Genomic DNA, 23,342 nt, shown 5'->3' on the forward strand with positions numbered 1-23,342 from the left:
TCTTGGTTCTCCTGGCCCAGTTTGACTACCTGGATTTTTATTGCTGTTGCTATCCTGGTTGGATTAGTGGTTGTTAAATGCTTGCTTGATCGCTTGATGCAGACTCAACAACAAGTCAGATTTACAGCCATGGCGGCTATGCAGCTGGCGGAGGCTGGCCCATCTGGTGGTCGGGTGGCTGCATATCTCCTTCATGTTGCAGAGCATCAGTTATAAGGATGCTGAATGGGCGAGCCAAAGACAGGTAAGATCAAGGTACCCCACCTTGCTCAACCTAAGACAGGCCCCATTCCACACAATGACAGCAAGAGGCACCAAGTTGCGAGACCAGATGGTACTGCATGACATTCTACTCTTGGGGTTTTTGAAGAGAGATGTCAGGCTATATGTCTGTATGCATCTAGGTTTCATCCGAATTACCCTAGCCCTGCGCAAAAGGATGAGGCTTGGAGGTCCCTTCCGACGCGGGGGCGGCCAACCTGTGCCGGGGGATGACCTCAGAGCCATGCACAGCGGGGTACAGAACACTGTAGTCACTTGGAAGACCTCGCTGTCATTTGCTTGTAAATAAGAAAGGGGGAGATGTTGGGAGCCTGCCATGTTATTCATGAGAGCATATTCATAAGATGGCACCCGCCTGCCGCCTCCGCTGCTCCCCCGCCCATCGTGTGCCCAAGATGGCGCACACATCCTGCTTCCTGGTTCTTGCTCGGCTTACTGTCCCCACCATATATGGTAATGATTGATTGCTTCCTTGTTGCCGCCCAATCGCCTGTCCCCACGTGTAATCCCATGATTGGATAACATTAGCTATATAAGCCCAAATATAGGAAGTGCCCGACGCACAACACGGAAGAAGCCGTCAAGGATGGACGTATATTGAGGTTGTAGCCCAGTCAATAAAGGAGCCTGCAGAGACAAAGTGTTCGTGTGCCTCATTCCGCGGGACGGAAGCGGCTCCAGACAGTACTACAGTTACCACTACTTCCTCCAGGAAGTCCAAATAGGCATCAATTACCATACTCAATGACCAGAACAACTGGACTATTGTTCCCACAAAATGCCTTTGCTCTTTCAACAAACTTTTTCTGGGTGACTTCTTCCCAGGTTAAATAATATTAGTTAAGCCACTCACTACAAGCTTATAGGTTGATTGTAGTTTGGGACTCACACTGTAGCCACATTGTGACTTTGCTGCATAAATGACCCCTGACAATAGGTCTGTGACTTAAACACTGAAGAGCATTCCTAAAAATCCAGGGCTATTCTACTCTCTTTTTTCCCAGAATACTTTTTGAACTTCTTTTGGTTTGTGACTTCATTACTTAATGTTGTGAGCCTACAAACTTGGTGCATTTGACATCAAACAGGGCAAGATTATATTTGTCCTATTTCCATTTGAATATCAAGCATTTGCTAAATGTTCCAAAACCTTTGCATGAAGCTACTTGCTTGATCTGTATTTTAAAGAAATATTTTGTCTTGAGGCCTGGCTCATAACAAGAGGTATCTGCTCCCCCATAGCTGGAAGGTGTCTGGGCTTCTGCACTGGCCACTTCTAGGTCCTGATCCTGTCTCGCTGGCTATATATTTCTAACTAATTCAGCTGCCTGTAACAACAGGGCTGGGCCCTCAATTGAGCCAGAAAATAAGTTCAGATTGCTTGTAGCATTGGAAGAGACAATCACCTCCTGCTGTGGGCCAAAACTCAAAAGAAAAGGCAAGGAAATACAACCAAGTGCTAAGAACCAGCAGTCTAAATAGTTCTCTGATCACCCTGAGGAACTCAAGAGTCACCATCCCAACCCCCTACAGCAAGTGTCCCTGCTCTTAAACAGGCCCACTTAGTATGTGACTTGCTCTCCCATTTGCTCCCAATTTAATCAATTTTACCTGAGCAATTAACCTTATTGGTTGACCACAGTCTTATCCCGCCTTATGCTAATCTTGAAAATTCCTATTTTTCCCCTTCTGGGACCCATATGACCTCATGGTTTAACTCTGCACAAGCTTCTCAAAAGGCCAGTGTCTTTGGCAACCCACTCAAGACCTCTTCTGTCTCTCAGAAGCTTTCCTTCTCCCAATAAATATGTTCCATTCTTAAACTCCATCATTCCTAAAATTCATTCTTTAAATTTAAAGAACACAAACTCATACCGGACATGTAGTAGGTAAGGAGTTTCATTACCCTATACAATTAACATGAGCCAAATTAACATTACTGTACTATATAAGATCTGAAATTTGCTCCTTCTCCTGCAGTTTTAAGTGATTAATACAAATCACAGTGCTTGTAGTCCTGGCAATATCTAAAATTGTATACATCAGTCATTATAAATGTAAAATAATTGGTTTGAGTGTATTATTTAGCCAGAACTATTGGCATTGCAGTAGGTTATATCTTATTAAAGAGAAGATTCACCTATAATTGTTTAGAAAGATTTCTACATTATTGGCTGCTAGAAAAATTTTTCATTAGAAAAACTGTGTATTTTTGTCACTTTCTAGAAGGCTTCTATTATATTGTTGAAAGCAGTCTGTAGGTCTCTAGGACCTTGGCTGTATTTTGATGCATATTTGTGTTTTGAAATTTATATGAAGATTTATTTTTTATCTTAGGATTAAACTTACTGCATTGACACTGATAGAGTGAAGCAACAGCCCACTTCATTAATTTTCATTGGGTCCTCGTGGCATTTAACATGAGAATTACTGAAGAGATAAATTAGCTTCATAGATACACAAGAATCAGTACTGTTACTGAAAGAGTTTTGGCTGAGACAGGACACTGTAGCCAGTGAGGCAGCACCAAGGAGCTCCTATCTCCACTACTGCTAGGAATTTACCTGTGACTCCAAATTCCCTGCACCTAGGAATTTACCTATGGTGCCAAACAAAGACCAATGGACTACTTGTGCATCTCTAATGCCCCCTCAGGTTCCACCCCAAACCTAGGATGCTTATATGCCCCCATGCCACGAGTCCATGAGAGAGAAACCCAGACTCCAGTGGTCTGGAATTTTTTGTTTTCTCTCTTCACATTCTCAGAATAAAGGCCTCTTTTGTTTTATACTTCTCATCTTTTGGACATATTATAATCTTATCAGTTAGGATTTTGTGGCCCAATAGAGAATCAGAATATAAGAAAATGTAAAGGTGCCCTTTCTATTTAAAGAATGTGGAGTGGAGCCTACAGCCACCAAGGGTTTGCCTTTTTTTCTGATTGATTATGGGATTATGGGGTTTATGTGAAATTTTGCTCTATGTTGTGCCTGGCACTGATATTGATGTCATGCAAGGAGCTGATAGGAATTTTCTTCGGGCCCCTGGGAAAGGAATGAGGAAGTTGCATTCAGGGAAAAAAAGAGGAAGTAGCCATATAGGTAAGCATGGCTGATTTGAACTTTAACCCTGATGAACACCATCATGATGTCCTGTAAGTTATTCTAGGGCAAAACTCTTTAAAGTACATCCTTCAGTTTGAATTCCAAAATGAAAATAAAGAATTTTTGCTATGTGTCTTCTTCCACAGTTAGTGGTAAACAATTCACAAGAAAAGTTTTTAGTCATTTCCTTAATGCATTGTACAAGTAAACAAAACTACAGATCAGTTCACTTTCAAAAAACAGAAGCAGCACTTAAAGGCAAGGATAAAGCCATCAGTGCCAGTGTCCCTTAAGAGGTGAGATCAACATTTAAGAATACAATCATCTACTGATTTCTCTAACTTCAAGAAAAGAAAAATTTATAGTGGTATTGCTATAGGGGAATGAAACACCTGGTCTACTATGATGCTATGTGTTTGTGTTATCTAAAGTCAAAAAATGAATTTTAGGAACAACAAAAGTCAAGATAATATACTTATTTGGAGAAAGACAGCTGTGGGAGAGAGCAAATTCATCCTGAGTGGGTTGGCAAAGACTGTCTTTTCCAAGGACTTTTATAGAGAAAAATCATGTTGTGAGATGGGTTTAAGTTGGAGAAAACTGGGAACTCAAAATGCATATGGGCATAAGATGGGACAGATCTATGCTTGTCAATAAGATAAATAGTCCAGGTAAAGTTAATTAAATTGGGAACAAATGGGGAAGGGAGTCACTTAGAAAGCAGGAATTCTTAGGCAGCAGTGAATTTTCCCTTAGGAGTTTGGGAGGGTGACTCTTGATAGGAACTAATTACAATATCAGTCCTTAGGATACGGAGACATTTATTTGAATGGTGACTCCTGACTTCCTCAGAGTGCTAGGGAACTATTTAGAATATCAGTCCTTAGAGTATGTATGAACTTGTTGATTTTCTGTCTTGAGGCTTGGCCCATAGCAGGAGCTGTCCATTGTTGTAACCTAGTTCTAACCAATGGACCTCCTTTCTGTTATGTATGCGCCATTTCAATAGAGATTAAAATTCCATCTCCAGTAAAGACTTATGTTTCAGCTCCTTGTAAATCTCCCTCCCCTCTATTCTTTTTAGACTAAGTAAACTTTAAATTTCAGTTTCTTGTAATACCCCCAACCCCCTTCACCCTATCTGCAATACAATGTGCTGTCTTTTAGAAAAGTTTAACTACAAGGATGTTATCAAACTGGGTCAAAGTTTGCAACATTCCTGTGGTTTTTGGCTTTAAAACCCAACCTTTTTAGCTGTCAGGCTGGTAGTCACCAAATTGGCTCCTGGAGATTGCATTGCCAGGCCTGGCCTAAAATAAAGCCTTTGCTCCCTAAATTTTAATTTCTTGCATCTTGGGTTTTATTCCAGAGTCCAAACTATCACATCCATCTTATACATAGGTGCAAGGTATCTATGTTTCTGCATGGACACCTTGGAGGATCTAGACCTCTCTCACTGCCAATAGTATTTAACTAACTCAGCTTCCCATAACAGTATTTTTCTGAAAATTGAATACAGATGTCTTGTGCTCTGGGTGCATGATCTGGGGATGACAGTGTGCAATGTATATAGCAGTGTAGCCCCCTGATTCACATGTTCTGAAATTTAGTTTATTTTTTTTTCTTTTTATCCTTGAAATAAAATGGATTTGGAAATGAAAAGCCTGAAGTAAAGCCCGTTGGCACACATATTCCTCTGTGTAGCTAACATCAACATTGTAGAAGACAGCCAGCTACAGCAGTCTCTGAATACAGTCTATCATTTGGGATCCTCTCTTGCAGGAAGGAGTTCCTTTCCCGGTTTATTTTTGACTTGGAAGGAGGGCAGTAGAGCAACAGTCAATCAGTGATGAAGAGGTGGACTATATGAAATGTCCAATTAGGTGAGCCATGACAGGCAGTCTCTTGGGTCTCTTCCATTGTCTAGGCATTTTTTACCTGTTTGGAGCACAAAACTGGGAGCAGAATAATTGATGCATCTCATTTCCTGGTTTCAAAGTCCTGTGGCCTGATTAGCAAAGAACCTGGGAGACCCTGTAGCCACAGAATGGTAAGGCTTTGGATGGGAGGCCAGAAACAGGGTAGAATTGGGAGAAACCAGTTACAAATGTTTAGAAGCAGTTCTGGTGTCGGTAGACACAGGTATTTAGATAGCTTCAGCTCCTGATATATTCTAGCATTGGCTTTGGGTTATCCACTGTCCCTTTTTACTCCTGCTGGGAGTAAGCATGATTTTGTGTCCCCAGAACCCTGAGCTAACTAGGAGAGCAACAGACTGGAGTAGCATCTTTGAAATTCTCTACTACCCTGGCACCTCCATTATAGGGGGCAGAGGAAGGAGCTGGGGGAAACCCTGACTCTGATGCATTTTGTAGCTGGAACAGCAGTACTGAGCTTAGTCTCTGTTCTCATTGCAGTTAGCAGCAATCTTTAGGTTCTAAAGTTTATAAATATCTGTAATGCAGGGCCTCATATCTACAACGGCTCTCCTTAAACTTGTGCTTTTTTGTATTTATAGAGATTGACTAAATTTATGGTATATTCTCCCATTTTCATCCTCATGACAGGTGTTGGCAAAAGTCCTAATACTTCAGAGATGTGTAGTGATGTGTCTAAGTAGAGGAAGGCTTCCCAAACACCTGGTGAACTCCTGTGAATTACACAGAACAATGGAAAGAATTTCTGAACATGCTTTTTGTTACCCACCTGCTCATAGACTATGTTTGTGAGAACAGCAATAGAAGTTTGAATTCTGACAAAAAGGAAACCGATTTAAATGTGTCATCAAGGGCAGAGTAAAGTGTGCTTGCTCAGGACAAATTCCAGAAGGGCTGCCTGTTAGATCCTCATTGAAAAATTCCTAAATTTAGTCACCTAAATCCAGCACCCTAGGAATCAGGTTTTGCAGAATGGCAAATTCAAGTTTAAACTTCATAGCTTAATAATCAGTGAAAATCTCTTAAAATAAATATAAAAGCTTGAGATTTTATGCTAATACCTGTGGTTCATTACCAGCATGGAAAATAAAAATGTGTTATATAATGTCAAAAAATAAATAATATAATGTCATTTGTGATAAGAAATGCGTGAGTCTTTCTCCCATCAATTCAGTAAAATAGCTCAGCTATAAAGCTTAAAAGGTCACAGGGTTTCTTTTAGATGAGAAACAAAAATATTAATTGTGGAATGAAACGAAAGAGGGTTGATAGAGAAAGATAACACTGACTGTTTGGAAAAGGGAATTACAGGTTAAGGACAGAAAGGAGACTATGATTGAGAAATGTATCAGAATGATTTGTCTGTGATACACATATATACCCATGCTCAAAGTGAAGCTAAATATTCTGCATTTCAAAAGGTACCAACTTTTAAGATTTCCAAATGTGTACTAGTATTTTGGGAATGATTGTTTGCAACATATCTTACAAGGCCATTCTGTTGCTTTATTGTCAGTATTTCTTAGCAGGTATTAAAAGCAGAACTTGACGTTAATGGAGTCATTAAAACAGAGACATGTTTTGGTTTTGTCAGTTTTGTTCAATTTTATTACAAATAATGATATAGGCAATTCTATTAGAGATAACGGGAGGCATTATGGTAACCATTGTTGATCATCTTGTATTATGTTTTTACATTATCTATTATGTCCACCCTTTCGATTTGACCGACTCTGTTCTGTTATGTCACTTTTGGTTTTACTCTCTTCCAAAAAAGGAAAAAGAACCGGGAGAGCAATAAAACCCAAAACGTGTAATAGTCATTGTACAAAGGAGAGGAAAAGAAAGTGCTCTAAACTATATAACTGCATGTATATTTAAGTATATAAGATAGAAAATGATATCACTGAGTTTTATTGGATCATTGAACAGAACTGTTTGCAGTATCATTGTTGGAATGTCCACTTTACAAGCTTTAATTTTGTGACTTCAACAATTATTTCTAAGATGACAATATGTAATCCATTAACTAGTGATTTCCTACTGTTTATTTTTTTTTCTGTAAATCTGTATAACTTGTACCCTTTCTCTGTTTTTTTTTTCTCCTTAAATAAAATTAAAAAAAAAAAAAACAGAGACACATGTCACTGGGATTTTTAAAAAATTTTATGGAAGGAAAAACTAAAAAAAAAACAAAATAAGTAGAAACATTGCTACTTTCAAAGTGAAAATAAATGGTAAGAAATAATTAGTCAATGATTTCATATGGTGCTCATACAAATAGTTAATCAAGATACAAAAGTGAAACATATGAAGTGGGGATTCAAACAGCGAGACTGCAAACAGTTTTGTTCAGCTCTTCAACAAAACTTACTAATATGGTTCTTAATCCTATATGTGATTTTTTTCTTTACAGAAATGACAAGCTAGGGAAATCCTATGGACATACATCTTGGAATCAGTGTAAAGAAGTATTCCTTTGTACTGCAGAAGGTAACGTGAATGTGAAACAAACAGAAACACACCACAATGTTCAGATCCATGAAAAATATTGCAGTGGAGGGAAACCCTACGCATGCAAGCAATGTGGGAAAGGTTTTACCACACATGGAATTTGTAAGAAACATGAAAGAATTCACAGAGGACAGAGACCCTACATATGTAAGCAATGTGGGAAAGATTTTACCACACATGGACAATGTAAGAATCATGAAAGAATTCACACTGGACAGAAATGCTATGTCTGTAAGCAAAGTGGAAAAGGTTTCACCCAAACCAGAAATTGTAAGAAACATGAAAGAATTCACACTGGAGAGAAACCCTACATGTGTAATCAATGTGGGAAAGTTTTTACCCAACATGGACTTTGTAAGCAACATGAAAGTTCACACTCAAGATAAATCCAGTGTATATAAGCATCATGAGAATGGTTTGAGCACATGTACATATTGCATAATGCATGAAGTCTTCACACTGGACAGAAAAGTTATACATGTAAAGAATGTAAAGGAATGTGGGAAAGGTTTCAGCAGAAATGCTCATTGTCCAATACATGAAAAAATTTACACTGTTGAGAAACCCTGTGTATTTGAAAAATTTGGGAAAGCTTTCACCACACATGGATATTTTAAAAGACATCAATGACTTCACTCTGGTGAGAAACCCTACATATATAACAATGTGGCAAGCTTTTAAGGCATACAGTCATTGCAAAACATGTGAAAGAATTCACACTGGGAAGAACCACTGGCTACGTAAGCAAGTGGAGACACTTTCAACAGCCAGAGCCATGTATTTCACTTACATGAAGAAACTCACACAAGAGATAAATCCTATGCGTTATGGGAATCCTCTCAGCACACATGGTCATTGTTACATATCTGAAAGAGCTCACTGGACTGAGATCCTATGTGGATTAGCAATGTGCGACATATTAGCAATCCATATTTGTTTTTAAATACCTATTAAAAGCATCACTGTTCAGACAGTTTAGATCTAAGTTTACTTTAAAAATCCCTAGGAGAACTGAAGAAATAATCACAAATTTTCCAGAAAGGACAAATCTGAGGTGGAGCTCTCCTCAACTGCACATGTTGGATGGCTTTCAGTTTATCACTTATACCTCTCTAGATTTTTTAAAGTGTCTTTGTGCTTCAACATGGCATCTTGTAATTAAACATGTTAAACTGATGTGTGCTTTTCACTTTCAAGTATGGATAGTGACTTTGTAGTCAGGGGTGTGCACAGAGAACAACTGGATCAAGACAAATGTTTATAATATTTTTATAATAGTCACCGGGAGTTAACACAGGAAACTGCAGGAAGTCTATCTGCAACACCAAAGACATAGATTATTTAGTCAAGAGCCTAAACCCCACAGCAATGTCCCACATGAGTCCAGATAAAAATCCAGAGCTCAGGACAATGCCTACTAGTAGTCCAACTGGAGGTCCAGAGCACACAAGAAGGACTCATGGAGTCTCTTTTATGGATCCATGCTGGAAAGACTCAAGGGTCAGCAATGGAAGCTAGAAAGTCTATGCCAGCTGAATGATGGAGCTGTGCTAGTGGGATGAGTGTTCTATGCTAGAGCTGAGAAGTCACACTCACAACAAAGAACAGGTCTATCCTGAAAGGCACCACAGCCATCCTCAGTGACACAGAGGCTCGGAGCTCCTTCGTTGAGAAGCACAGTCGAGTTCATGCCCAGAAGCTGCATGATGAGCTCATTCTGGAGACTAAGCAGCACATGTATTCCCATCCAAGCCCTTCCAAGCCAAGAAGCAATGATCAATGTGAGGACCAAGGCCTCTTCAGGAGAACCAACAGCTCAGACAGCAACTCGTAGGACAACCCACAATGCTTCCTTAATGCCTCAACCCTCATCACCTCCTTTCTTCTCCACGTATTTATCCTGACAACTTACCTCAGGTGGAACATCTTTGCTCAATGCCATGCTGATATAATCCAGCTGACGTTAAGTTGACCACCAGTTCTTAATGCAAAACAGTATGTATGTACTTAAACTTTTGTCTTTAAAACTTAATTTTCATATTTTTTGGTGAATTGTAATATTTTTTATTTAAAGAGAAAAAAACAGAAAAAAGGTAGAAATAACACAGAATTTCAAAAAATACACAATAAGAAATCACTAGTTGATAAGTTACATATTGTCATCTTAGAAATAGTTGTTCAAGTTAAAAAATTAAAGCATATAAAATGGCATTCAAATAATGACACTGAACAATTCTGCTCAATGATCCAGTAAAAACTTAGTAATATGCTTATCTGTCCTACATACTTATTTGTAATCTTAAAGAGGGTAAGATTAAACATGACAAAACAGTACAGAACAGTTCATAAGAAAACAAGTTAAAGAAACACAGATTTCAAAGCAAGTCCACTGGAGATGTTCACTGTTTATCTTACTGTCTCAGTTTTCTTTTAAATAGTTGTTCCTATCTTCACAGGCATTGAATATATACTAAACATTATAGAACTATGAAATAATTACAGGATGATGCAAGCTTTTTTGGTCTTCAAGAACTGATTTGGGGGAAGTTGATAATTACAATAAGGTCTTTCATTCTCTTCATAGTAGCTGTCTTTATCTTTATGTATGCTGAAATTCAACATACGAGACTAGACTACTGTCTTAGTTACTTTTTACTCGTCGCTGAGACAAAATACCTGAAGCCCAAAGTTGGGAAAGGAAAGGTTTATTTCATACAGTTCTTTGAGGTTTTAGTCCACTCTTAGTTGGGTCCAAGACAGGCTGGCATGGCTGGACCACAGTTCATGGCAGCTGCCAACAGCAAGCTCAAACCAGAAAAGAGAAAGAGACACCTACCTGCCATTACATCACATCCTGGCTCCACCTCTTTGTGGGTGGAGCACTGACACTATCAATCCAAGCACTAGACACCGAACCAATAACAAATGCACAATTCAAATTTATGAGGCCTGGGCGACACAGACATAAACCATGACAACTATTATCACTCTGAACAGTGAATAATAGTACCCTGAGAAGGAGAAAGGTGAGGAATTGCCTAAAAAAAGAAGGCAGGGGACATTGTTAAAAGTCTATCAGGATTTAAAAGCTACAGTAGTCTTACTGGTCTGTTTAGTGTGATTATATTTTATTCTGGTCTGCCTACTCATATTACATTTGAGGGCACAGATATATAACCCAAAAATATCAGGTTATACCATGGTAATTGTCCTTAATTTCCTATTAACTTAAACTGAAACCCTGTATTACTTACGTTGTCTTTCTATGACTGATCTTATTTGAAGCTGGTTTGTATGAATGCTATTTGGCCTTGACTGATTTTATTCACATTTGGTATGCTTGCTGGTATCAAGTCTAAAAGTAGAGGCAACTACTGTGAAGATGACAAGATGTAAAAGATATTCATTGGGGGGCTGGGGATTTAGATCAATGGCTTAAGCACCTGCCTGGCAAGTGTGAAATCGTGAGTTTGATCCCCAGTACCAAAATAAATAAATAAATAAAATATATCCATTCCCGGTTTGATTATTAACTGCTTTCACACCCTACAATGTCTTCAAGTTGTTTTTTATAAAAATAGCTATGCAATGTTATGCTTAACTGTATAATGCTTGATGATGTGGACAATTCTATTGACAATAACAAGAGAAAGCATAGTAAATACTGCACATCACCTAATATTGTGGTCTTATATGTCTTTTTCATATCAGTATATTATACAAATTTGTTTTGTTGTCTTGTTTTGATCTGTTTTTCCAAAAAATACAGAAAGGATTGATATACACATAGAGATTCATACCTGGGAAGAATTTCTAACCAATTTATGGGAACAAATTATATAATACACGATGTAATGAACAGACACTCTGAAGAAGAGACATTATGAAACCCAATGCAAATTCTGTAGCATTGTGATATAAAATTGAGCAATACTATTAATTAGTCTAGTCACTTATTTTTTGGGGAATTGTTATTTTAACACTGCATTTGCTTTAATCTTTTGATGCACATGCTTCATTTTCTCTTTCATAAATGATGTTTCTGAAGTGGATGCAATATTTGGCATTAAGATATACATTTATAAGGCTCAGAGCATGTGGTTTTGACAAAGTTGTGTTCTTTTCACATAACTTGCACATTAATGAATGTTACGTTTTCCATGTTGTGATGAGACAAGATATCTGCTGATTCCCTAACATCACTGGACATCATACCATACACATTATGTTGCCTGATTTTCTTTCTCAGTGGTGCCAATATTTGTCATTTAACTAAACTGTTGTTTTTCTAACCATCAGAATTTTACCTGTTATGTTTATATTGCATCTTTGCTAGTAATGTTTCCCCACATGTACCAAAGTAAACCATACTACTGTGAATTTCTGATTGCCCTGTACTCACAGAACCATAACTTGTCTCCAATGGCACATCACAAAATATATTAATATCTCCAGAAATTATTAAATTTGGCATGATTTATGAGTAACCATACTTTGAAATAAATTTTTCTTAAATGTGGAGTTGTTTTGGGGGAAAACGTTGCTATTGGATGTATCATGCAAATGCCTTTATTTTATTCCTTGATGCTGTGACTGCATTATATATTTTGCAATTATTATAGCTTTTTCCTAAAACACTGAAGTAATGGCACGAAGGGAAACCTAAATTTTGAGCTGTCAATACAGTAAAAAGTAAATTTGCTAAATTAAGATTCAGATTGTTTTACTGTTTTACTGAATTGTGAATTTATACAATGACATATCTCTTTATTTATAAGGACCAGTGCCTGATGTTTGTGGTGTGTGCCAATTATCTCTAAACACATACACTAGGCCATGAGTCCCAGTTGGTTTCCTGTGGCCTGTGGCTTTCACTTCCATTTTAACATTCATGTAATCTGTAAAGTGTTTAATGCAGTGTTGTTGAATTCAAAATCTGCTTAGGTTCCAATGGAATTATGTTTTTAACAAATGTGGTGTCATGAAAGCAAAAGTGAGCATTTCATTAAATACCACTAATCCAATGAAGACAGCTTGCCCAAGTCTCAATTATCCTTGGAAGAATACATTACTCACCTGTTGTGTAATCACCACTAAAACTACATCTATTTTGTACCTGAAGTACCTGACATACTTCATAAAGTAAAAGACACTGCAGTGTACATTGTCAGCCTGTATGTACTACAGCATGTGGCCAGATTCCCTGAAGCACATTTCTGCTTACCATCAATGGGAAAATTTGGAGTTTGTATTACAGCTAATAATAGAAGACTGAGTTTATAATACATATATCCTGAGTACATGCACTTTCTCATTTCATCATGAAAGTAAATCTTGCTGGTCTTGTTGATGCATGCTTGTAATCCTAGCAACTAACGGAACTTAAATTAGTGGAAGAGGAATTTGAGTCTAACATACACAATTAGTGTGACCCTGTCTCAAAATATATCTTCAATTTCTGTAGATGTAGCTTAAGGCTTTAGATCTCTTCCCTTTCCTCCCCAGCGTCAACATTTTTTTTTTGTCTTTTTCCCTTTTATCGGTACCAGAGATCGAACTCACGACTGCCTGCTTACAAGGCAGGAGCTGATGCCGCTGAGCTAAATCCCCAGCCCCAACATTTTTTAATACTCACAATTACACATCAATAGTTCTCCTTTTATCACTTGGCCACCTAGCAGTTATCCCCAAGAATCACTTGGGAAGCCCATTTGTTTATGCAGTGACCATCCTGAGCATTATTGGGGCAGTTGTCAATTTAACCCATTCATTCTTGTATTGAGTATAATAGAAATGTCACTTTTATATTATTTGTTATTTTATAAAACTAAGAAAAATTATGCAATTTTTGATCATTTTGTATTTAAATAATTGCATTGGTAAGGAGTTACCTATAAAGATTGGCTAATGGTGATTTCTTTAGTCCCAGTATCAAGAGAGAATGAGACGCTATGATCATGGCTTTGTAGCTGACTTTGGGTGGCTACTGCTAGATGATTTAGCAGAGTATGAAGCAGTTGTTTTTATCCCTGCATTTGAAGTTTAAGGAAACAAGTAAGTTGAGGTCAATAATAAAAATGTATGATAGAACAAAAGAATCACTACTGCAAATTGTGATTTTTCTTTCACTCAGGAAATGTACTTTTTATCATAATTTGTGCAGCACTATCAAATATGACTCTATTAGTGTAAATCATAGTGAAACATGAAAGAGCCAGTCAATGTTCTGAATGTAGAGTTATTAAAAACAATTTTTCTTAATGCTATTGCTGCTGTTTTGTGTAGAAAATAAGATAGGGTGACAAAACAAGCAAAAAGGTTTTTGTAAGATTTTAATCCTCCTGCATAAACATAGAAGCCACAAAAAAGTCAAACCAAAAGGATGGAATAAACTACAGAATGAGAGAAATTTTAGCTGTTCCTCCCAGATTGCTAACATGTAAAACCAATAGCAACGTGAAAGGAACACACATTTTTCAGCATATGTACAACTTGCCAAGAAATACCTGAAGAACTATTGAGCATTTTTGCACAATAGAGAAATTCAAATAGGGACATCATCTCATTGCAGAGAAAATAAATTACCACAAGATCTAAGAAATGTACATGAGACTGCAGGAGTAAAGAAACTATTTAAACTTGTTGGTGGAAATGTAGGTAAGTAGTTCAACTACTACTGAAGTCAGTTTTTAAAGTATTCAAAAGACTAAAATTAGTAATTCTCATTAGTGCAGTGCTTCCTTTAGTGGGTCTCTTCCCCAAAGAGTTAAGGACATATTGCAGTGATGTATGCATATTTCTGTTACTGCAGCAATAGCCATTTTTCTGTGGAGAGCAGCAGCAAGCACTGCTCCATCACCACCAAATATCAATGATGAACAATAAATACTCACCAGTGTACTCCATTTGGTAAATGGTGTGATATTTTATTGTGAATTGGGCTGTAACTTAGGTTTTCCTATTACACTATAGGTCAGTATAAACATGAAAATCATGCTAATGTCACAAGGCAATCACTGGTACACTATTATGTTCATTAGACTTGATATATTTTCTTTTTGAGTAAGCATGTTGCTATGAAGTCCAGGCTGGCTTTGAGATCACTTTATAAACCAGAGTGGTCTCAACAAGTCTCCTTCCTCAGTGTCTCAAGTAATGGGCTCCATGTACAAGCCACCAGGCCTAGTTTAGATTTGGTATATGCAGTGTATTAAATATAGTTTAATTCACCTATTTTTGTTGGTAAAGTATTTTACCTCCAGCATCTGGAGAACCCTCATCCTTGTTGAGGTGGTGATGTGCATACCACCAGCATCGTGACATTCTCTCCTGGGTTCAGTGCTGTCAGGGTACTGCAGTGAAACATAGGTGTACATAACTGTTTCTTTTTATACATTCCTTAGAAAAGATTTTTTAAAATTTCCGTGGAAAATCAGAGGGTCAATTACCCTGACTATAGTTTCATTCAAATGCCCACAGATATGCAGTGTGTAGGACACACAGATAGAAACATATCACATAGTTCCAGTGAGAGGTTTGTCAAAGCAGATGTGAAGACTACTTTGTGAAGATTTGTGTTCCTGATTATTTCATTAGAATGAGCCTCAGGTTTCCTCGCTGTTGTTTATGTGAAGCAGACCAGATGACCACTTTAATATAAGAAGTGATATAAAGCCTGTTTGGATTTTAAGTATCTAAAGAACTGCTCTGGTGCTGTGGCCTGCTTAGTAATGGTCAACTTGGATTACCCAATGAATGAAGCCATCATGGTTTTGGAACAGAATATCCACTGATGGATTTTTTAAAACAGCATTAAAGGAGAACTAGAGGGAAAGGAGCTGGGATGTTGATTTTCATAGAGAAGCTGGTTGCACTGTTTTTCCAGATATGATCTCAGCCATCATCATCATTATCAAAGAAGCTCAGGTCTTCATTATTGCTGTGCATGGCTAATGTTCTCTTTTGCAGATTTCTGGCTCTTATTTTGAGTTTCATGCCTTGGATCCAGTAATGATCACTCAACTTTGTGGCATAGATTCTATGACCAAAGGAACAGAGTTTCTAGCTTCCAACACTGAACTTTGAGCCTTCCTAGGGTACTATCTTAACAGAGACTTCATGACACATTGTAAGTGCCTCTGAGTCTAGAGGTAAACTTTTGATTGTCCTTGCCATGGGCTCAAATTCTTCAGCTGTACTTGTGCTGGATATTATCATAGATTCAAGTACTCAGTTGGATTTTTTGGTCTCTAGTATCTTAAAAGCTCTACATCTCTCTAAATCTGACATTCTGGGCTAAATATTTTTAAATTATCTTATCAATTATAAGTTCCATGTTAAGTCTCTTTCCTTGCAAACCCTGACTATAACAGATGGGAAAGGATAAGATGTGACATTTTTGAGACAGGAGAAATTTCTTTAGTTACCTAATGTTAAATGCCATTTTTCTCATGGAGAGAAACCCAGCTATATCAATAGCTTGATTTTTAGGACTGTTGATAGATTATCCAGCACTATCAAGCCATTACATTGTGTGTTGCATGGGCAAGAAGTAGGTGTGTTAGGAACCTGCATGGTGCTGCCAGTCACCTGAACATGAGCCTTTGCAACCTAAGCTGTCTGGTCTCTGTGTACCTAAATTGTCACTAAAGGATGCACTCACAGAGGCAGTAATTTTTCATTGGAAAATAATTTGAAAGTCTCTCAAGTCTTTTACTGATGTTCTGATGTGAAGAAAAATGTAGGATGCACAACCTGAGTTCCCAAAAATAATTATGATAGCAATATATACCTATCTGAACTCAATTAACATAAAAATGCAAAACCAGAGTACAAAAATGCTTTGAAAGACATTTCTATGAAACCTGACACTACTTTGGAAATCCCTGGTAAGTTTTATAAGGTCCCTATTACTTTTCATGATCCCCTACCTCCTGGGACAGCTGGCCTGGTTCTTTCCTGTTCACGTGCATCAAAAATAACCACTTTTGTGATTCCTTATGTCATTGATGCTGCTTATACAGGCATATTGTTGATTCAATTGTGATCTCTCTTACCCATTCAACTAAATGTTTCTGAATCTGTATCTCAACTCACTGTCTTGTCTTATTTCTCCTCTAAAGCTTGTCATGTTATTTGTGGAAATCAAGGATTTGACTGCAATTTGTTGTCTGCTGTTATTCCCATAGGAGATGCATGCCGAAGCCTCTCTTTAACTATTGACAACCTTTCCTTTTCATGTTTGCTACTGGAGCTGATGTTTGTCTTTTACTTCACTAACTTGGTGATATTTTATTTCCATGGTCAATGCCATTCCCTCTCATCTCTTGAGATGTACTGGAACACCTATAGTCCTTAGAATTGATTTAATCACTACTATTTTGCCACTTACCAAGGCTTACTTTTCCTTTTTGCTGTCCTCTGCTGTTCCCTCTGCAAACACAGGGCTTTAGAATTAGCTCAGTGGCATGAATGCCTGCCTTGCAAGTGCACAGTCATGGTTTTGATCCATTGCTCTTTGAATCCCCACTTTTAAAAAAAAAATTATTAAAAAGGAAAAAGAGAAAAAACAAAACAAAACAATGTGGTGTAATGATACAAGTAAATAAGACTACAAAAAAGTAAGAAATCACCAGTTAGTAGATTACACATTATCATCTTAGAGATAGTTGCTCAAGTGACAGTATCAAAGCATACAAAGTAGACGTTCAAATAGTGAGACTGTAAACAGTTGACTTCAATGATCTAACCAAAAACATTAATATAGTCATCTATTTAACACCCCTAAACACACTTGCAGTTGTATCCCTCATAGCACTTTTTCCCCTCTCTTTTTTACAACACAATTTACACATTTTGGGTTTTATTACTCCTTAGTTCTTATTATTTTTTTTGGAAGAGAATAAAGTCAAATATTGCAAAACAAAGCTGTCAGTCAAAACCAAGCATAGACATAGCACATGATGTAAAAACAGTGTACAAGGTTATCAACAATTGTTACCATTATGCCTTTTGCTTCCTTAAACAGAATTGTCTATCTTATTAGGTATTATAAAGTTGAACTAAACAGTAGAGAATAAGACCAACAAAACCTAAACATTTTAAACATTACAGGACTTCCAAGGAGATAATAGTCAAATCAGAATGGGCAACTTAGTAAATCTTATTGTCTTCTAAGTAGTTGCCTATACCCTTAAACTTGATACGATCATACAGAACGGAACAGAGTCTAATCAGTCAAAACAAGATAGTGGGAGTATTACAGGACTTCAAATCAAATTAATAGGAAATCAAAAATGTTACTATAATATATACTGCTAATTTCTTTTAATTTTTCCACTTAATTAAAAAATCATAAAAAATAACTAAATAATTTTTTAATGAATAAGGGAGAGATTGAGATAAAAGAGGACATAACAACATAACAAGACAGGTCAAAGCATGACAGTTTCAGCAACCTAGTGCTTCAGCAAAAATAACCCGACTTAATAGTAGTTACCATAGTGACTATCATTTTCCTTGAAATATTTGAATATAATTTCATATACTATAGCTTCAAATATTTCCATATCAAGCATCCCAGAATAAAGCCGTTGCAATTAATAAGTGAAGACTTTGTAAGGCTTCAAGGCCACATAATGGGGAATCATGTGAATCCCCACTTTGTATAATCCACTCTTGTATCTTGAACACTTATTTGTAAGAAGACAATATGTAAACAACCAGTGACTTCTTATAGTTTATTTTGTTTTTGAAAGCATGTATCTTTTCTACCTGTTTTCTGTTTTGTTTAGTCTATTTTAATAAAAAATAAGAAAAGAACATCTCTTCTCTTTAAACAATTAAAAACAAAAAATGCACTTCCTCACAGGTATTACTATTCTCTTAACGGTGCTATTTAGTTTAGGTCAGGTGTCTGTCCCAATGAGGCTGTTTTCTTCCCTGATTCAAATACATTCTTGCCAGTATATACCTCTGACAAACACTTTTGTATGATGCAAAACTCCCCAAGACCCATGTGGGCTAGGGCTGATGCCTCTGTTGATCTGGGGAAAGGGCATCCTCTGTGTTTTTGCTAAGTTAATGTGTGGATTTCTGCTAATTGTGTTTGCCCTGTACGGAATGGGTTGGCATCACAGGCTACAAAATGCAATTCCACCATTTCAACGCTTCCAGAATCAGGCATTTGATCCTTTTTATAAGATCTCTGCTAGTTGGTCTAAAGCAAATCCAACTGGTTGATTCATATTTGTAGATTTGAAATTTGTAAGAAGGTATTGTAATTTGGCTTGATTAAGGATATGCTTGAGTGCACTCCGATTTTGTAAGATGTTTATCAATCTGTACATATATCAGTTGCCTGTTTGTCCAGTCCGTTTTTAAGCAGTTGCTGGCAGTTACTGAGCTAGTTATTGTTCAGACCTGTAAAGCAGAAAGAAAAAATACCCATGGAGGCATGCTCAAGTGGCACAGAACATCTGGGAAACATGCTGAGGGCATGGAATGCTTGAGGTGAACAGGTTTTCCAGCACTGGGAGCATGGGGTTTAAGAGGACAGCTAGTTTAGCAAAGAGGCATGGCAAAAGTACATAAATGGCCTTTCGGGAACTTAAATATTCTCACAGACCCCCAGTTGTGTGCTGATTTCTGTGTTTGTTTGAATCCACACTGATCAACTGTCTGTTTGTCCATTTGTCCACTCTGTGAACAGCTGTTCCTTTCATGTTAAGCTCAGTAACATTTCTCTTTTTCCAAGTTTGCATTGTTTGATCAAAGATATGTTTGGATTGTGAATTTGCGAAGCATGGTTTCACATTGGTTGCCAGCTGCTCGAAATGTCACAAAGACTGGGTATATGAATGCAATATGTTGTTATTCATCACTGATTCATAGTCTCATTATTTAGAAATCATATTATTAGGATGAATAAACAAAGACCTGGAGGAGAAAAGATGGTGGATAGGTAACAGCAGGCTACAGAGACTCTCTGAGATGTCACCTTACATTCCAAAAATAATACAGCATAGTGAGAACGAGTCAGAGGGAGATAGATGCTCCCAAGCCAGGAACAAATTAAGCTGAGAGAAACCATTTAAAAATACAGTCCCAGTGCTTCTACTGACACAGCCACAGTCTCGGTTCTGCCACTTGAACTTGCTGGCACTCCTACACTTCATCTCATGCAGCCAAGATTTATGGAACTACACAAAAGCTCATCAGTTTCATCTCACTGGAGATGCACTTGCACTGAGGATGGGAGTCGGTGTTCTTAACTGACAAGCTGAGGTAGCATGGAACCCTGCATCGACCGGTGGTGAGTGACAGGAATAAACACATTCCATAGAGTTCCAAGAGATGACATTCTGGGACAGGGAAAATTGGCCAGACCAAGGGGCTGCAGTGACTTCAGTCAGCTTCTCCCTTCTCAAGTGAGATTGATGGGGAGTACCTGACATGTGTCATGCCTCAGGCTGAAACCAGTAGGCTAGCTCATACAAGTCCCATTGCCTGTCAGTTCACCCTAGTGCAGTGAAGCCTTCAGCAGTCCGATTAATCCAGAGGGGTGGGCCCAGCATAGGCTTCCCTGGTCTGTATCTACATAGTACACCGCACCGGGTGGAAACATACAATCAGCACTTCAGACAAACTGTAACCAACAAAAAGGAACCTGGACCTCCCATGTTCACCTGTATGGAAGGAACAAAAAACTAATTAGAGGAAGCAAAAACAAAGGGTTCCCATTCCCCAATCACGAGAGCATGGATCCAGGAAACGTAAATGCAAAGGAGAATGAGGACAGCAAACATGCAATATCAGACATGGCCCCAGTAGACAGCAATATCTTCAGGAATGCATAGATAATTTGAAAGGTGAAGTATTTATCCGAGTAAAGCAAGATATAAATAGAACAATTTAAGAAATGCTAAGCACCTCTCAAGGAAAAACATGGAAAAAGGGAAGAAAACAAAAAAAGGGGAGAATTATTTCATGAGAAAATAGAGAAAAGATAGAAGAAAGGAAGCTGGTTCAAAGAGAGAACAATGAATTTAAAAACTCCTTTGCAAGCTGGCAAAATTGATTGCAAGAAACTAAGGTAGATTATCCAAACTAGAGGACAGGTTTGCACTGTAGGATCAGGAAAGGAAAAATTTCTTAAATATAACAAGAAAACAAGTAGTAACAATACAAAGGCTAGATGATGACAAAAAGATGTACAACTTAAGAATAACGAATGTGAATGAAGAAGAAGAAGTACAAACAAAGGAACTACAAAATCTATTCACAAAAATAAGGAAAACATCCCAAGCATAGGAAAAGGAAAAGATACTCAGCTGTATGAGGCATACAGAACTCCAGCCACCTAAACCAAAACAGAAGTAGATATAGGAATATAATAATCAAGATCCCAGAAATCCAATACAAGAACAGAATATTAAAAGCTGTCAGAGAGAAGAAACAGATCGTTTATAAGGGCAAGTCCATCAGAATTACATCAGACTTCTTGGTACAAATCATCAAATCGAGAAGAAAATGGAGTGAATCATTCCAAGTCCTGAAAGAAAATAACCTATGGCCCAGATTGATGTATCCTGAAAAATTTTCCTAGAAATTAATGGAGAAACAAGATGCTTCCAAGATAAAGAGGAACTGGGAGAATTCACAACCACCAATCCAATCCTACAGGGAATACTATAGGACGTTCTAAAGAGAGAAAAAGTCACCAGGATTTCAGGAACAGTGGTAGAGAGGCCACAATGAATGGAGCAAAAAGCAAAGTGAAGAAGACAAATAGACAACTGATGACATAAAAATAGAACAACAGAAATGAGACAGAGAAGGTTGGATATAATTTCTAATGCAGATGTCCTATATACACTAAATTAAGGAAAAAAAGAGAGAATCACAGGCAGAGTGGATCAAAAAATAGTGCCAACCGAGATGCTCTTTATAGGAACTATAATTGACCTGAAATTGGACCAAAATTGAATATGAGAACATAGAACTCGATGTGATATGGAATGAGAGAGTAATAGGGGCAACTGGACCAGTATTTATGGGTAGGTTGGAAAGACAGGCTTTAATAAGTAATGAAATACAACTAGAGATCAAGCCCAGGAGTGAGAAAGTTCAGAAACACTTAGATAAATAGCAGGTTTCCCCCACAATATAAAACCAAGGTGGTTGCGGAGACCCAAAAATACACAGTACACCCTGGGGGAGTGAAAGGGGAAGAATACTCTTTAAAAAGACAGAAGAAGATATTGATATAAGTGTATCAGGAATTAAAACCCATATTAGCTGTACCACTCTGTTTAGATAGAACTTATTCCATCCCAGATTTTATACAAGCACTTAATCTGAGGGCACAGATAACTATCGCAAAAGTATCAGGATATAGCACTGTAATCATCTTTAATTTCCTGTTAACTTAAACCGGATCCCTCTATAACTTATACAGTTATATCATTACTGATTTTAGTTAAATCTGATTTGTTTGATTGCTTCTTGTTATTGACTATTTTATTCAAAACCGTTAGTTTGATAGTATCGTCAGTGTAGACAACTATACTGAAAATAGAAATGATTCATATAATACCCATTCTGACTTGATTAATATCTGTTTTTGAAGCTCTACACTATCTACAAAGTTCTATTTCTGTTAATACTGTTATGCAGTGATATATTCAATTATACTTTATCCGATGATATAGCCATTTTTATTGATGATAACAAGAGACAACACAGTAACTATGGTAGAACTCCTTGTACAGCAGTTTTATATTTCATTTTAGTTTTATGCATCTCTAGGATTATGATTTGCTCTGTCCTGCTTTGTTCTGTTTCTCCCTCTAATATAGAGAGTATAGTAACACATGTTAAGATGCATGCTTCCATAAAACCTTTCAACAATTTACAAGAACTGATTTTATGATACATGATTAAATGAACAAATACTTTGAAGGAGAAAAAAGTGGACTACAGTACCCAGTGCTGGTTCCATAGTGTCATGATGTGAAATCAAGCAATACTATTAATCTTCATTTAGAGTGATTTTAATCTGCTTTGGTTTGTTTAAACTCCACATAAATGAAGATATAGAGAAATATATATGTTTAAGTGTATAGGATTGATTGCCATATTACTTAGTATTTATTAGATAATTGAACAGAACTATTTGAAGTCATCCTGTTTGAATTCCCATTTATATGTTCCACTTTTGTATCTTGAACAATTATTTGTAAGAGGACAATACATCACACAAATTAGTGATTTATTACTGTTTATTCTTTTCTTTGAATGTATGTACTATTTATGCCTGCTTTCTGTTTTGTTTTGTTTTTCTTTCAATAAAAATAAATTTAAAAAGTTAAATAAATAAACAAAGTCCCTTAGCAGTGAGATTGGTGGACCAAGATCTGATTGATAAATAAGAAAGCAGCTGTCTGGTAACATTTTTAACCAGTTTTTGTCCATTGATTACAGACCTTAATGATCTCCAGAACAT

The 23,342-nt window shown here is 37.2% G+C and overlaps 1 protein-coding gene across 1 annotated transcript in view; it reads left to right on the forward strand.

Annotated features, from left to right (window-relative positions):
• The first annotated feature begins 218 nt into the window (after positions 1-218).
• The window catches only part of LOC134474628 (zinc finger protein 709-like), a 52,481-nt gene continuing 29,357 nt past the window's right edge, over positions 219-23,342 (forward strand). Inside the window, exon 1 of the mRNA XM_063243139.1 lies at positions 219-244. Within this exon, the coding sequence (XP_063099209.1) occupies positions 219-244 (26 nt within the window). The remainder of the gene's footprint in view (positions 245-23,342) is intronic.

The sequence above is a fragment of the Cavia porcellus genome, unplaced genomic scaffold (assembly GCF_034190915.1).
Source record: "Cavia porcellus strain 051 isolate PalLab524CR breed Dunkin Hartley unplaced genomic scaffold, mCavPor4.1 scaffold_34, whole genome shotgun sequence".
Lineage (NCBI taxonomy): Eukaryota > Metazoa > Chordata > Mammalia > Rodentia > Caviidae > Cavia > Cavia porcellus.